This window comes from Schistocerca piceifrons, chromosome 5, assembly GCF_021461385.2.
Source record: "Schistocerca piceifrons isolate TAMUIC-IGC-003096 chromosome 5, iqSchPice1.1, whole genome shotgun sequence".
Taxonomy (NCBI): domain Eukaryota; kingdom Metazoa; phylum Arthropoda; class Insecta; order Orthoptera; family Acrididae; genus Schistocerca; species Schistocerca piceifrons.
In genome coordinates, this window is record NC_060142.1 from 334,892,625 (window position 1) to 334,909,320 (window position 16,696).

Genomic DNA, 16,696 nt, shown 5'->3' on the forward strand with positions numbered 1-16,696 from the left:
TGTGGTTACAGCTGGGCTATGTTGGACTTGGGTTGGTAGACAACGATGTGCATAAAGGTTAGGTGGTTGTGTTGCCGCCAAAACACGTTAAAGGACGGAGAAATTCGGGAAAATTTCGAAAAAACTGCGTAACAGTACCTCCATTATGAGTCCACATCAAACCCACCAACAAGCAGCAGTACCTACATTATGAAGAACTCCAGAATTTCCTCTCCAACCTCAACTCCTTTGGTTCCATCAGATTCACCTGGACCTACTCCAAATCCCATGCCACTTTCCTTGACGTTGACCTCCACCTGTCCAATGGCCAACTTCACACGTCCGTCCACATCAAACCCACCAACAAGCAACAGTACCTCCATTATGACAGCTGCCACCCATTCCACATCAAACGGTCCATTCCCTACAGCGTAGGTCTTCGTGGCAAACGAATCTGCTCCAGTCCAGAATCCCTGAATCATTACACCAACAACCTGAAAACAGCTTTCGCATCCCACAACTACCCTCCTGACCTGGTACAGAAGCAAATAACCAGAGCCACTTCCTCGTCCCCTCAAACCCAGAATCCCCCACAGGAGAACCACAAAAGTGCCCCACTTGTGACAGGATACTTTCCGGGACTGGACCAGACTCTGAATGTGGCTCTCCAGCAGGGATACGACTTCCTGAAATCCTGCCCTGAAATGAGATCCATCCTTCATGAAATCCTCCTCACTCCGCCAACAGTGTCTTTCCGCCGTCCACCTAACCTTCGTAACCTGTTAGTTCATCCCTATGAAATCCCCAAACCACCTTCCCTACCCTCTGGCTCCTTTCCTTGTAACTGCCCCCGATGCAAAACCTGTCCCATGCACCCTCCCACCACCACCTACTCCAGTCCTGTAAGCCGGAAGGTGTACACGATCAAAGGCAGAGCCACGTGTGAAAGCACCCACGTGATTTACCAACTGACCTGCCTACACTGTGATGCATTCTATGTGGGAATGACCAGCAACAAACTGTCCATTCGCATGAATGGACACAGGCAGACAGTGTTTGTTGGTAATGAGGATCACCCTGTGGCTAAACATGCCTTGGTGCACAGCCAGCACATCTTGGCACAGTGTTACACCGTCCGGGTTATCTGGATACTTCCCACCAACACCAACCTATCCGAACTCCGGAGATGGGAACTTGCCCTTCAGTATATCCTCTCTTCTCGTCATCCGCCAGGCCTCAATCTCCGCTAATTTCAAGTTGCCGCCACTCATACCTCACCTGTCTTTCAACAACTTCTTTGCCTCTACACTTCTGCCTCGACTGACATCTCTGCCCAAACTCTTTGTCTTTAAATATGTCTGCTTGTGTCTGTATGTGTGGATGGATATGTGCGTGTGTGCGAGTGTATACCTGTCCTTTTTTCCCCCTAAGGTAAGTCTTTCCGCTCCCGGGATTGGAATGACTCCTTACCCTCTCCCTTAAAACCCACTTCCTTTCGTCTTCCCCTCTCCTTCCCTCTTTCCTGATGAGGCAACAGTTTGTTGCGAAAGCTTGAATTTTGTGTGTATGTTTGTGTTTGTTTGTGTGTCTATCGACCTGCCAGCGCTTTCGTTCGGTAAGTCACCTCATCTTTGTTTTTATATATAATTTTTCCCACGTGGAATGTTTCCTTATATATATATATATATATATATATATATATATATATATATATATATATATATATATATATATATATATATATATATATATATATATATATATATATATATATATGAAATAAAATCTAACACTTAATTACCCCTTGCTCAAATTATCTTTTCAACTTCTATGAATTCTTCTATTGAATAGTAGCAGACCTCTCACAGAATCTGTTGTAGCCTTGCTTTTAAAATTTGTGTCTTCATATTAAATATGTTTTTGCCTATTAATTTGTTATGTATTGTCATCCCCATATACGGTAGATTCCATGCTTATAATTTCAGCTGGTATATAGTTAGCATAAAATTATTTTTATTTCTCATGTTATATGTATGGTTAAAATGAATCTCCTCAAATAACTTTTGTTTGCTGTGTAAAAAGATTATAATTTCGTAGACGAGGGAACAGTTAGGATTAGTAGTTTCCAAAATAATGGGCAGCAAGATTCCGTTTGCTGTGCAGTACACATGTATTTGACAGTTTTCTTTGGAAGTTTCAGTATTTGAGATACACTACTTGAACTTCCCCAGAAAAGTATACCATATCTAATAACAGATTAAAAATAATTATGATAAGCAATTTTTCATGCACTCAAGTCAGTGGAATTTGCTGGTATTTGCATTGCAAATGTAAAACTGCATAGTTTATTTGATAGGAAGTCAATATGATATTCCAGTTTAAGTTCTTGTCCACATTTAGTCCTAGGAATTCACCTGTGTCAACTTCTTTTTTAAGTTAATTGTTAAGTTGTATTTTAACTTCCACACATTTGGAATGTTTAATTTTGAAATGTACCATATGGGTTTTCGCAATGTTCAGCTTCAATCCATTCAACTGGAACCAGTTTACTAAGGTATCCAATTTGCTTATGATGGAGCTTAGAATTTTTTCTGTGTTACCATCTTCAATTAAAACAGAAGTATTGTCTGCAAACAGAACTGATGGGGAATTTATATTTATGGGTAAGTCATTTACATAGAATAGGAACAGGATTGGCCCCAAAATAGAGCCTTAATGCATGTCTTGTGACACTGTACTCCATTTAGAGTAATAATTCACTGCATCAGAAATGATAGTTACCATTTGTTTTCTGTTGTGTTTGTATGATGTGAGCCAGTTCAGAGCAATGTCCGTAACATGTATGTGCCTAATTTGTAGATAAGCAAGCCATGGTTCACAGAGTCAAATGCTTTTATGAGGTCACAAAAGATACCTGCAACTTTACTGCTCTGATCCAATGATTTGTGTATCTTTTCAATAAAGTTATTCACTGCATCCAGAGAATTCATTTCCTGGTTAAAATCCAAATAGCTGTCCTAGCTGAAGGTGAAGAAGATCTTGTAGTCCTACTGAATAGAATGGATAAAGTTATGGGGGAAGAATATAGTATGAGAATTAATAAAACAAAAGTAATGGCATGCAACAAAAAAAAATCAAGTGAAAGTCCAAGTTCATGTAGGCAATGAACTTCTTGAACAAGTTGATAAATTTACTTATCTGGGCAGTAATATTACCAGGGATGGAAGGAGCAAGGCAGAAGTGAGAAGTAGAATTGCTCAAGCAAAGGCTGCTTTTAACAAGAAGAAAAATATGTTAACATCTGAGAGCATCAGCCTTGAAATCAGGAAAAGATTTTTGAAATCATATGTGTGGAGTGTGGCATGCTATGGGTGTGAAACATGGACCCTCGAGACAGAGGAAGACCAGAAGCTAAATTCTTTTGAAATGTAGTGCTATAGACGCATGCTCAAAATCAAATGTATCGACAAGGTCACAAACGAAGTGGTTCTGGAAAGAGCAGGTGAGAAGAGAAGCTTCTGGAGTTTCATTGTTAAAAGAAGAGTGCAATTTACAGGCCATCTATTAAGACATAAAGGACTTCTGAACACAATCATAGAGGGATATGTTGAGGGAAAAAGACCAAGAGGAAGACCACAGCTGAGGTACATGGATCAAATTGTGAAAGACGTGGGATGTAACACTTATAAAGAAATGAAGAGAAAAGCTGAAAGACGCACAGAATGGAGACAAGCTGCCATTCTAGGTGTTGCAAACCAATCCTTGGATTGACCACTACAGAAGAAGAAGAAAATCCAAATTGGTTACTTTTAATAATATCATTTTTTACAATAAAATTTTTGATCTAGTTTGCAGTTACTTTTTCTAACACTTTTGACTAGATGTAGGATGATAGTTTCCCATGTCTTCCCTTCACTCTTTCTTGAACGGAGGTCTGACTTTGGCCTACTTCGAAACATCAGGAAAACATCCCTGTGAGAAGTTTGGTTGAATATTTGAGTTAGGGGAGGTGCTGTTGTGTTACACACTGTTTTAATCACTTTAGTGGGTATAGTTTTTATTTTTGAGTGATAGTATAACATTTTCTACATCTTTTATTGTGACTTTTTAAAATTCTTAAGATAGTCAGCTTTTTGGTGCAGTCTAAAGGGATTAACTTTGCTCTGATACTCTGCTGCATCAACATCTGACTTTGCCACATTTATGAAGTCAAACAATGGAAAATCCAGGATGGAATGTGCCACATTTATGAAGTCAAACAATGGAAAATCCAGGATGGAATGTAACAATATTATCAAAAGGAAAATTGCCACTCGCCATATAGCGGAGATGCTGAGTCACTGATAGGCACAACAAAAAGCCTGTCCCAGTCTTTCTGTTGTGCCTGTCTGTGACTCAGCATCTCAGCTATATTGTGAGTAGCAACTTTACTTTTTATAATGTTGCCACATTTATGAAAAATTCATTTAAACACTCTGATATTTGAGCTGGTGTAACATAAAGCTATCATCTACTTTAATCCTAAATACTTCATTACTGCTAACTTTAACACCTAACCCTGATTTGACAACAGACCACACTGGTTTTATCTTACTTTTATGTTGCACAATCAACTTATTGTTTGCCATTTGTTTGGCTGCTTTCACAGTATTTTTAAATGTGGCTTTATAAAGATGAACTTACTCAGTAAAAGTCTGTTTTAATTATATTTCAGTTCATTGTGGAGTTTCCTCTTCCTGGCGCTAGAAAGTTTTATACACTGAGTTTACCATTTAAGTTTATTAGTTACTTTGTCACATGTTGTACTAAGTGGAAAAGTTTCATTAAACATTTCAGGGCGGTTATTTAAAAACATGTTAAAGTTACTATTACTCGAACTACAGCTGTTGTAAGGCAATTCAGCCTATCTGAACATATTTCTAAATATAACAGAAATTTTTCATTGAAGTTCCTTTCTATATGCCTTTTGTTACATGAAATTTCTTTATTAATTTTTGGTAGTTCAATGAATAATGCACAGTGGTCAGAGATCTATGAAATTTAAACATCTTCAATATATAATTAGTTGGAATATTATCAGTACAGGTCTATGACTGTGCATTTACTCTAGTGTTTTAAATGAAGTTTACTTTGGAGCCAAAGTTTTTCATTAAGTCAGTGAATTTTTACATGTCATTGCTTGCAACTATGATATTAATATTGAAGTCGGCAGTTATTGCTATCATTTTTTTTTTTTTTTTCCTTTTTCTTTACTGAGGTTTGTTTTCAAGCAGGCAGTGAAATTTCACCAGAAAAGCTTCAATTGTAGCTTTTTCTGGTTCTCTATAAATTGAAACTTCTGTGACAGTTAGGGTCCTCAACTTGATAACACTAGCTTTCAGATATACTCTCTTCATTCAAATGAATAAAATCATTTCTTATTTGATATTTTATATCAGAATGAGCAAGTATTCAAGAGCCTCCATGTGATTTCTCAAATCTACAAAAGCTGTTGACTTATTCGAAATTTTCAATTTTACTAAGAATTTAAGCCTACATTCTTTGAGGCATATATCTTTGGTATTTCTATGTTCAGTTACAATAATTTGTAATTCGTCCATTTATGGTCCAAGCATACTCTTTCTTAGGTACAGTTTCAATCTTGCCATTTTTGTTACCAAATATGTTTCTTATCCACATAGTTTCCTATAAGTTCTTCCTGTTTTTCAGAATTTTTTGTGTATCAGTGAACGTTTTACTAACCTATTTAAATGAAGAACATTTATCACTTAAAACCATTTTCGGATTTGTAAGCACAACTCTTAGACCATTACAGTTTTCATGTAGATCATGATATATTCTGTCTATATATTGGTCACTGACTGATCTTTTGTAGTTAATACTGCTCACCACGATTCTAGACTTTTGTACAGGTTACTGGCAGATCAAATTAAATTTCTTATTTCACTTGTAATTTCTTCTTCAGTATTACTTCTAAGAAAATTTGTACCTATGTAGATGAAGACGCCTCCTTTGTAATTCTTCTGAGATGCTTTTGCTTAACTATCCTGTGAGCTATATATGTTGCTAAAGTGTTTCTTCAACTGGTGGTCTTAATTCCTGCGCTACCACATTTTTCAACAGAGGTCACCTATGACAAGGAATTCATTTTTTTGCTCTGTTTTTCATTACTGAGACATTTCGAATTCTTTTTACTGTACATTACACTTGTCCACATTTTTAGGTATTGAGACTTTCACATGAGTTTCTTCCAAAGATGCACCAGCCTCATTGTTTGACATAATGACTGTATCATTCCGTCCATTTTTGCTGTTATTTATGTCTATCGCCTCAGCTGTTTTGGAAAAACACTTTTGCCATGTTTCATGCCTTGCTTATGCACTGTTAATTCTGCTTTTAAAAGTTCAATGTCACTACAAAGCACTTTAATAATTTTTTCCTCCCAACTCACTGTGGAAGCTAGTTTTGTGTTTTTGTCCTGCAGACTTTCAAACCATGACCAGTGAATATTGTCGCTAATAAATTTTAAGCAAATTTTCTCACACGTTTCATGAAGCCAAAATTTGCACTTCACATATAGAACTCTATTTAGAACCCATTTCTGACAGTTTTTACATGATGAACTATTTACTTTTGCCTGTTTACAAGCATCGTGTCACAGCATTTTTCAGTGGGCACCATCTTGTACATCTCAGTACTTATAATAGATGCTAACACTAAGTCTTAAGAAGATAGTCGGCAGCAAAAAAAGATATGCAGTGACCAGCAACCTGAAATTATTTGGATGCGTCGGTATGCTGATCTTCAATTCATCAGACAACCTTTTGACATCACTACATAAATTGAACCTTAGCTAAAAATGTGGCTTCAAACAGCATAAGGTCCAGAATGGAATAACAGCAGTATTATGAAAAGAATAGTTTGCTACTCACCACATAGAGGTGGACAAAAAAAGCACACATTAGCCACTACCTCCTGCCGCTGTGCCCCAGCTATGTCCAAAAGAGTTTCTTGTCTGAATGGTTAAATTCTTAGCAATCTTTCCATTGTGGTTGCCTGTGACGTAATGCCTCCTCCATGTAGTGAGTAGCAATTTATCCTTTTAGTAATGTTGTAGTTAAAATTTGCCACTTGTTATGTTTTATTTACTCTACATTCCTACATTTTGCTGATGAAAGTACTCTGTAGTTAAGTATCTTCACAAAAGCATTGGTAATAGTGTTGTTGCAGGTAACATCTACTGCTGATCCTTCACTTATATTCACTGCTAGGTTTTTGCAGATTTTCTCATCATCCATCTTTAAAATTCAGAAACGTAGTAAAATGGGTGTCATTGGATCTTCCCCCATAAAGAAGTTTATCTAGCTACAGGATGGCTTAAAAAGGCCACTTGCTCACAGGGGGAAAATAGCTCACCACCTATGATTACTTTAAGTAAGTCTTTTATTAGGCCCTGAAGACAAAACAGTGTGGATTATGCATTGTTTCATCTTTGAGTTAAAACATTTCAGATCTATTGTGTTGGGGGGGGGGGGGGGGGGGGGAGGATTTTTTCTTTTGCAGTTGGTGTTTCATGCCAGATCATTGTATTAACTGTCTTAATTGCTCGCTGTCTCATACAGCTGATGAGTATTGGGTGATCCAAGATAAAAAGAGAGAGTGGGAAGTCAGTATTTTGGAATTTATTTCCAGTAATGAGATTTAAATTCCTCAAATTTTTGCAACTATTTCAATATAAGTTTAAGTTTGTCACAATAGCAACATTTTACACCGACTTTTGCCACTGAAGTAGTTGTGAAATTGTTAATCATAGATATTTAAATAGATTTGTTGGCTATTATTAATGTAAAATGTTACTGATTGTCTGTTAAATGCCCAGTATGCAGATGAGATGAACTTCTCAGTTAATGGAGATGGAAATGTACATAGCTGCGAACACTACTACACCACTCTCCAACTACTAACTTGAACAAGTGCTGTCTGCCAGGAGGAAATTAAAGTATTCTGACAGTCATTGTTTTTCACTTTTTATATAGCCCCATGTTTTTTTCTGAGAATCGCATCAATTTGTTTCCGGTATGTTCTGAAGTACTAGTTTTTCAGTTATTCTTTTACTTTTGATTCATGTGTAAGTGAACATTTCTTTCATGAAAGATGTTATCTATTTGGTAGTTTTCTATTTTATACAGAGCATATTTCTTTCATGAAAGATATTATCTTTTTGGTAGACTCCTATCTTGAAACAGGGCATATATATTGATATGTTATAGACTGGAGTGCAGTGTCATTTTTGTCTGTTTGTGACCAAACTGTGAGCAATTAAATACTTCGATTATAGACATCATATGTACTCATTGGCAGTTTAATATTTAATTCTAGGTTTATGTGAATAAATGTTTGTTTCATATTTAAGTGGAAATATGGAATTTCAGTCACTATTTATTTATGACTGATATTTTTGTAATCCATACACCAAGGAAGTGCTTGATATGAAATTTTAATTTTTCCCTTTTTTCAGGTTGGATTTATTAAACCTCACAAACAGGATTGTGCAGTTATATTTTGTGGCTATCGCTCTGGCAGTCACACTCTGGTTTCCTGTATTGAAGACATTGCAAATGAAATGGGTCGCTTAGATAAAGAAGGTTTAAAGCAAGCTGTTCTTGCCCTTGTACCTATTAGTGTTCTTTGTGGTAAGTATAACTGTATGTGAACTATTTATGGTGATACTATGTTGTTGATACGTTTTGAGATAAATGTATTGATACATTTATACATGTAAAGTGCACAACATAATTCCTGATTCATGTCTCTATGAAATGTCTCATGTTAGAGAAATGCACAACATAAGTCCTGATTCATGTCTCTATGAAATGTCTCATGTTAGAGAATGTCTGTGTAAATTGTGATAGAATGGGGTCAGAAGTAGTTTGTTCCTCTATTCAATTCAATTACGTTAAATTTATTATCAACCATTTTATCAACGTGGGACTTACCAACCGAAAGCCCTGGCAGGTCGATAGACACGCAAACGTACACACAAAATTCAAGCTTTCGCAACCAACGGTTGCTTCATCAGGAAAGAGGGAAGGAGAGGGAAAGACGAAAGGATGTGGGTTTCAAGGGAGGGGGTAAGGAGTCATTCCAATCCCGGGAGCGGAAAGACTTACCTTAGGGGGAAAAAAGGACAGGTATACACTCGCGCGCGCACACCCATATCCAACCGCACATACACAGACACAAGCAGACATTTGTAAAGGCAAAGAGTTTCAGCAGAGAAGTCAGTCGAGGCAGAAGTACAGAGGCAAAGATGTTGCTGAAAGACAGGTGAGGTATGAGCGGCGGCAACTAGAAATTAGTGGAGGTTGAGGCCTGGCGGATAATGAGAAGAGAGGATATACGGAAGGGCAAGTTCCCATCTCCGGAGTTCTGACAGGTTGGTGTTAGTGGGAAGTATCCAGATAACCCGGACAGTGTAACACTGTGCCAAGATGTGCTGGCCGTGCACCAAGACATGTTTAGCCACCGGGTGATCCTCATTACCAACAAACACTGTCTGCCTGTGTCCATTCATGCAAATGGACAGTTTGTTGCTGGTCATTCCCACATAGAAAGCTTCACAGTGTAGGCAGATCAGTTGGTAAATCATGTGGGTGCTTTCATACGTGGCTCTGCCTTTGATCATGTACACGTTCCGGGTTACAGGACTGGAGTAGGTGGTGGTGGGAGGGTGCATGGGACAGGTTTTACACTGGGGGCGGTTACAAGGGTAGGAGCCAGAGGGTAGTGAAGGTGGTTTGGGGATTTCATAGGGATGAACTAAGAGGTTACGAAGGTTAGGTGGACGGCGGAAAGACACTGTTGGTGGAGTGGGGAGGATTTCATGAAGGATGGATCTCATTTCAGGGCAGGATTTGAGGAAGTTGTATCCCTGCTGGAGAGCCACATTCAGAGTCTCATCCAGTCGCGGAAAGTATCCTTTCACAAGTGGGAGGTTCTGGGTTTGAGGGGATGAGGAAGTGGCTCTGGTTATTTGCTTCTGTACCAGGTCGGGAGGGTAGTTGCGGGATGTGAAAGCTGTTTTCAGATTGTTGGTGTAATGGTTCAGGGATTGCGGACTGGAGCAGATTAGTTTGCCACAAAGACCTAGGCTGTAGGGAAGGGACTGTTTGATGTGGAATGGGTGGCAGCTGTCATAATGGAGGTACTGTTGTTTGTTGGTGGGTTTGATGTGGACGGATGTGTGAAGCTGGCCATTGGACAGATGGAGGTCAACGTCGAGGAAAGTGGCATGGGATATGGAGTAGGACCAGGTGAATCTGATGGAACCAAAGGAGTTGAGGTTGGAGAGGAAATTCTGGGGTTCTTCTTCACTGTGAGTCCAGATCATGAAGATGTCATCAATAAATCTGTACCAAGCTTTGGGTTGGCAGGCCTGGGTAACCAAGAAGGCTTCCTCTAAGCAACCCATGAATAGGTTGGCGTACGAGGGGGCCATTCTGGTACCCATGGCTGTTCCCTTTAATTGTTGGTATGTCTGGCCTTCAAAAGTGAAGAAGTTGTGGGTCAGGATGAAGCTGGCTAAGGTAATGAGGAAAGAGGTTTTAGGTAGGGTGGCAGGTGATTGGCGTGAAAGGAAGTGCTCCATCGCAGCGAGGCCCTGGACGTGCGGAATATTTGTGTATAAGGAAGTGGCATCAATGATTACAAGGATGTTTCCGGGGGTAACGGATTGGGTAAGGATTCCAGGCGTTCGAGAAGGTGGTTGGTGTCTTTGATGAAGGATGGGGGACTGCATGTAATGGGTTGAAGGTGTTGATCTACGTAGGCAGAGATACGTTCTGTGGGGGCTTGGTAACCAGCTACAATGGTGCGGCCGGGATGGTTGGGTTTGTGAATTTTAGGAAGAAGGTAGAAGGTAGTGGTGCGGGGTGTCGGTGGGGTCAGGAGGTTGATGGAGTCAGGTGAAAGGTTTTGTAGGGGGCCTAAGGTTCTGAGGATTCCTTGAAGCTCCGCCTGGACATTAGGAATGGGATTATCTTGGCAAACTTTGTATGTGGTGTTGTCTGAAAGCTGATGCAGTCCCTCAGCCACATACTCCCGACGATCAAGTACCACAGTCGTGGAACCCTTGTCCGCCGCAAGAATGATGATGGATCGGTCAGCCTTCAGATCACGGATAGCCTGGGCTTCAGCAGTGGTGATGTTGGGAGTAGGATTAAGGTTTTTTAAGAAGGATTGAGAGGCAAGGCTGGAAGTCAGAAATTCCTGGAAGGTTTGGAGAGGGTGATTTTGAGGAAGAGGAGGTGGGTCCCGCTGTGACGGAGGACGGAACTGTTCCAGGCAGGATTCAGTTTGGTTAGTGTCTTGGGGATTTGGATCATTAGGAGTAGGATTAGGGTCATTTTTCTTCGTGGCAAAGTGATATTTCCAGCAGAGAGTACGAGTGTAGGACAGTAAATCTTTGACAAGGGGTGTTTGGTTGAATCTGGGAGTGGGGCTGAAGGTGAGGCCTTTGGATAGGACGGAGGTTTCGGATTGGGAGAGAGGTTTGGAGGAAAGGTTAACTACTGAATTAGGGTGTTGTGGTTCCTGATTGTGTTGATTGGAATTTTGAGGTTTTGGAGGGAGTGGAGCTGGAAGTGAGAGATTGAGTAGATGGGAGAGACTGGGTTTGTGTGCAATGAGAGGAGGTTGAGGTTTGTTGGAAAGCTTGTGAAGGGTGAGTGAGTTGCCTTTCCGGAGGTGGGAAACCAGGAGATTGGATAGTTTTTTGAGGTGGAGGGTGGCTACGCTGTTCTAATTTGTGGTTGGCCTGTAGGATGATGCTCTGAACAGCCGGGTTGGATGTGGGAGAGGAAAGACTGAGGACTTTTATTAAGGATAGGAGTTGACGGGTGTGTTCATTGGCAGAGTTGATGTGTAGGTGAAGGATTAGGTGGGTGAGGGCAATGGATTGTTCAGTTTGGAATTGGTATAGGGACTGATGGAAAGAAGGGTTGCAGCCAGAGATGGGAACATCTTGGCACAGTGTTACATCGTCCGGGTTATCTGGATACTTCCCACTAACACCAACCTGTCAGAACTCCGGAGATGGAAACTTGCCCTTCAGTATGTCCTCTCTTCTCGTTATCCGCCAGGCCTCAACCTCCGCTAATTTCAAGTTGCTGCCGCTCATACCTCACCTGTCTTTCAACATCTTTGCCTCTGTACTTCTGCCTCGACTGACATCTCTGCCGAAACTCTTTGCCGTTACAAATGTCTGCTTGTGTCTTTGTATGTGTGCTTGGATATGCGTGTGTGTGCGAGTGTATACCTGTCCTTTTTTCCGCCTAAGGTAAGTCTTTCCACTCCCAGGATTGGAATGACTCCCTACCCTCTCCCTTAAAACCCACATCCTTTCGTCTTCCTCTCTCCTTCCCTCTTTCCTGATGAAGCAACCGTTGGTTGCGAAAGCTTGAATTTTGTGTGTATGTTTGTGTTTGTTTGTGTGTCTATCGACCTGCCAGCACTTTCGATTGATAAGTCACATCATCTTTGTTTTTAGATATATTTTTCCCATGTGGAATGTTTCCCTCTATTATATCCATATCATTAATTTGAACCCAACAATTACGTTTGTTATTGTCACTGTTGCATTTCGAAGTCTTCTGTCGGCTTATTTTCTCTCTCTGTTTTTGCCACTAGTTTCACTTTGTATTCACCTTCTCCTTTTTACCGTAATCTACTATACAATATTATCCCGCCTATAGATACTCAATAATACGTAACCCACTTCCAAACCATAACCAAAAAATATTTTTTCCCCCCTTCAACACTACTGCTGCAATAAAATCCACCGTTTCCAGTTCACAAACAGTTCCTTTCAGCTATTAAACAACCATTTCGGCTAGTTCTAATAACTTTTGCTTTATTTCTATTTCCGTTTTTCCCCCATGCTGATCATTTTTAGCCGCTTCCCACAGATTTTAACGTTATTATTTCCTCGTCAGACAATTGTTAGCCTCATTTTCATAATCTGCCACCACAAAACCACTCCTTTTATACATTTACACGCAGTTTTTTCGAAATTTTCCCAAATTTCTCCACCCTTTAACGTGTTTTGGCGGCAACACAACCACCTAAACTTTGTGCACATCGTTGTCTACCAACCCAAGTTCACCACAGCATCAACGTAGCCCAGCTTTAACCAACACTTTTTCGCCTTTTTTCACACCAGATCTCCAGTTGCTTTCCAGTTCACCTTTATCTCTCCCCATATATTTTCATTTTCATTTCACCTCATGTTACACTTTCCACCTTCTAATACCATGTCACCCTCACAACACCCCCACAACGACCCCATTAAGTTTTATTTACATTCCCTCCGCAAACATGCCTTCGCCCTAGCCGGATTACGCTCCCATATTCTATTTTCTCAGGCTTGTCTGACATTTGTCATTACCCTCAAAGGCCTCACACTTACAGTTCCCATCTCTGGCTGCAACCCTTCTTTCCATCAGTCCCTATACCAGTTCCAAACTGAACAATCCATTGCCCTTACCCACCTAATCCTTGACCTACACATCAACTCAGCCAATGAACACACCCGTCAACTCCTATCCTTAATAAAAGTCCTCAGTCTTTCCTCTCCCACATCCACACCGGACGTTCAGAGCATCCTCCTACAGGCCAACCGCAAATTAGAACAGCATGCCACCTTCCACCTCAAAAAACTATCCAATTTCCTGGTTTCCCACCTCCGGAAAGGCAGCTCACTCACCCTTCACAACCTTTCCAGCAAACCTCAACCTCCTCTCATTGCACACAGACCCAGTCTCTCCCATTTACTCAATCTCCCACTTCCAGCTCCACTCCGACCAAAACCTCAAAATTCGAATCAACACAATCTGGAACCACAACACCCTAATTCAGTAGTTAACCTTTCCTCCAAACCTCTCTTCCAATCTTAACCTCTGTCCTATCCAAAGGCCTCACCTTCAGCCCCACTCCCAGATTCAACCAAACACCCCTTGTCAAAGATTTACTGTCCTACACTCGTACTCTCTGCTGGAAAAAAAACTTTGGCACGAAGAAAAATGATCCTAATCCTAGTCCTGATGATCCAAATCCCCAAGACACTATCCAAATTGAACCTTGCTTGGAACAGTTCCGTCCTCCATCACAGCGGGACCCACCTCCTCTTCCTCAAAATCACCCTCTCCAAACCTTCCAGGAATTTCTGACTTCCAGCCTTGCCGCTCAATCCTTCTTAAAAAACCTTAATCCTACTCCCAACATCACCACTGCTGAAGCCCAGGCTATCCGTGATCTGAAGGCTGACCGATCCATCGTCATTCTTCCGGCGGACAAGGGTTCCACGACCATGGTACTTGATCATCGGGAGTATGTGGCTGAGGGACTGCGTCAGCTTTCAGACAACACCACATACAAAGTTTGCCAAGGTAATCCCATTCCTGATGTCCATCCGGAGCTTCAAGGAATCCTCAGAACCTTAGGCCCCCTACAAAACCTTTCACCTGACTTCATCAACCTCCTGACCCCACCTACACCCCGCACCCCTACCTTCTACCTTCCTAAAATTCAAAAACCCAATCATCCTGGCCATCCCATTGTTGCTGGTTACCAAGCCGCCACAGAATGTATCTCTGCCTACGTAGATCAACACCTTCAACCCATTACATGCAGTCCCCCATCCTTCATCAAAGACACCAACCACTTTCTCGAACGCCTGGAATCCTTACCCAATCTGTTACCTCTGGAAACCATCCTTGTAACCATTGATGCCACTTCCTTATACACAAATATTGTGCAAGTCCAGGGCCTCGCTGCGATGGAGCACTTCCTTTCACGCCAATCACCTGCCACCCTACCTAAAACCTCTTCCTCATTACCTTAGCCAGCTTCATCCTGACCCACGACTTCACCACTTTGGAAGTCCAAACATACCAACAGTTAAAGGGAACAGCCATGGGTACCAGGATGGCCCCCTCGTACGCCAACCTATTCATGGGTCGCTTAGAGGAAGCCTTCTTGGTTACCCAGGCCTGCCAACCTAAAGTTTTGTACAGATTTATTGACGACATCTTCATGATCTGGACTCACAGTGAAGAAGAACTCCAGAATTTCCTCTCCAACCTCAACTCCTTTGGTTCCATCAGATTCACCTGGTCCTACTCCAGATCCCATGCCACTTTCCTTGACGTTGACCTCCAATTGTCCAATGGCCAGCTTCACACGTCCGTCCACATCAAACCCACCAACAAGCAAAAGTACCTCCATTATGACAGCTGCCACCCATTCCACATCAAACGGTCCCTTCCCTACAGCCTAGGTCTTTGTGGCAAACAAATTTGCTCCAGTCTGGAATCCTCGAACCATTACACCAACAATCTGAAAACAGCTTTCACATCCCGCAACTACCCTCCTGACCTGGTACAGAAGCAAATAACCATAGCCACTTCCTCATCCCCTCAAACCCAGAACCTCCCACAGAAGAACCACAAAAGTGCCCCACTTGTGACAGGATACTTTCCGGGACTGGATCAGACTCTGAATGTGGCTCTCCAGCAGGGATACGACTTCCTCAAATCCTGCCCTGAAATGAGATCCATCCTTCATGAAATCCTCCCCACTCCACCAAGAGTGTCTTTCCGCCGTCCACCTAACCTTCGTAACCTCTTAGTTCATCCCTATGAAATCCCCAAACCACCTTCCCTACCCTCTGGCTCCTACCCTTGTAACTGCTCCCTGTGTAAAACCTGTCCCTTGCACCCTCCCATCACCACCTACTCCAGTCCTGTAACCTGTAAGGTGTACACGATCAAAGGCAGAGCCACGTGTGAAAGCACCCACATGATTTACCAACTGACCTGCCTACACTGTGAAGCTTTCTATGTGGGAATGACCAGCAACAAACTGTCCATTCGCATGAATGGACACAGGCAGACAGTGTTTGTTGGTAATGAGGATCACCCTTTGCCTTTGTACTTCTGCCTCGACTGACATCTCTGCCGAAACTCTTTGCCTTTACAAATGTCTGCTTGTGTCTGTGTATGTGCGGTTGGATATGGGTGTGTGTGCGTGAGTGTATACCCGTCCTTTTTTCCCCCTAAGGTAAGTCTTTCCGCTCCCGGGATTGGGATGACTCCTTACCCTCTCCCTTAAAACCCACATCCTTTCGTCTTTCCCTCTCCTTCCCTCTTTCCTGACGAAGCAACCGTTGGTTGCGAAAGCTAGAATTTTGTGTGTATGTTCATGTTTGTTTGTGTGTCTATCGACCTGCCAGCACTTTATATATATATGAGAGAGCAGTTTATATTTCTAACAATTAAAGGAAATAACCTTTTTTTTTTTGTTTCCGATTACTCAAATTTGGTGTCTTCCTTATGCATATAGATTGAATAGCAATAGTTCATAGGAATAAATCAAATGATAAGGCCTCTCTCTTTTGATGTCAAAGAAATTCATCAACACTCTAGTAACTTTTGCTTAATAATGGTTTATTTAATTCTTTTCTTAAATTTATGTAAGCTTTGTAGTTTTTTAATTTGTATATGCAAGGCATTGAACTTTTTATAAGATACATAACGCTATTTTGATACAGGGATTTTGAATGAATGTCTGCCTGTTTCTGGTTTCATATGTATGTACTTCACTGTTTGGAGTAGAGGATTCTTGAAGTGACTTAAAAAGAATAAATAGATTCATAAGTGAG

The 16,696-nt window shown here is 41.1% G+C and overlaps 1 protein-coding gene across 11 annotated transcripts in view; it reads left to right on the forward strand.

Moving 5' to 3' along the window:
* Positions 1 to 16,696, forward strand: part of LOC124799256 (cap-specific mRNA (nucleoside-2'-O-)-methyltransferase 2) — a 327,660-nt gene that overhangs the window by 281,718 nt on the left and 29,246 nt on the right. For all 11 annotated transcript variants that reach the window (XM_047262805.1, XM_047262803.1, XM_047262814.1 and 8 more), the window contains one exon: positions 8,498 to 8,672. In XM_047262805.1, the coding sequence (XP_047118761.1) occupies positions 8,498 to 8,672 (175 nt within the window). The remainder of the gene's footprint in view (positions 1 to 8,497; positions 8,673 to 16,696) is intronic.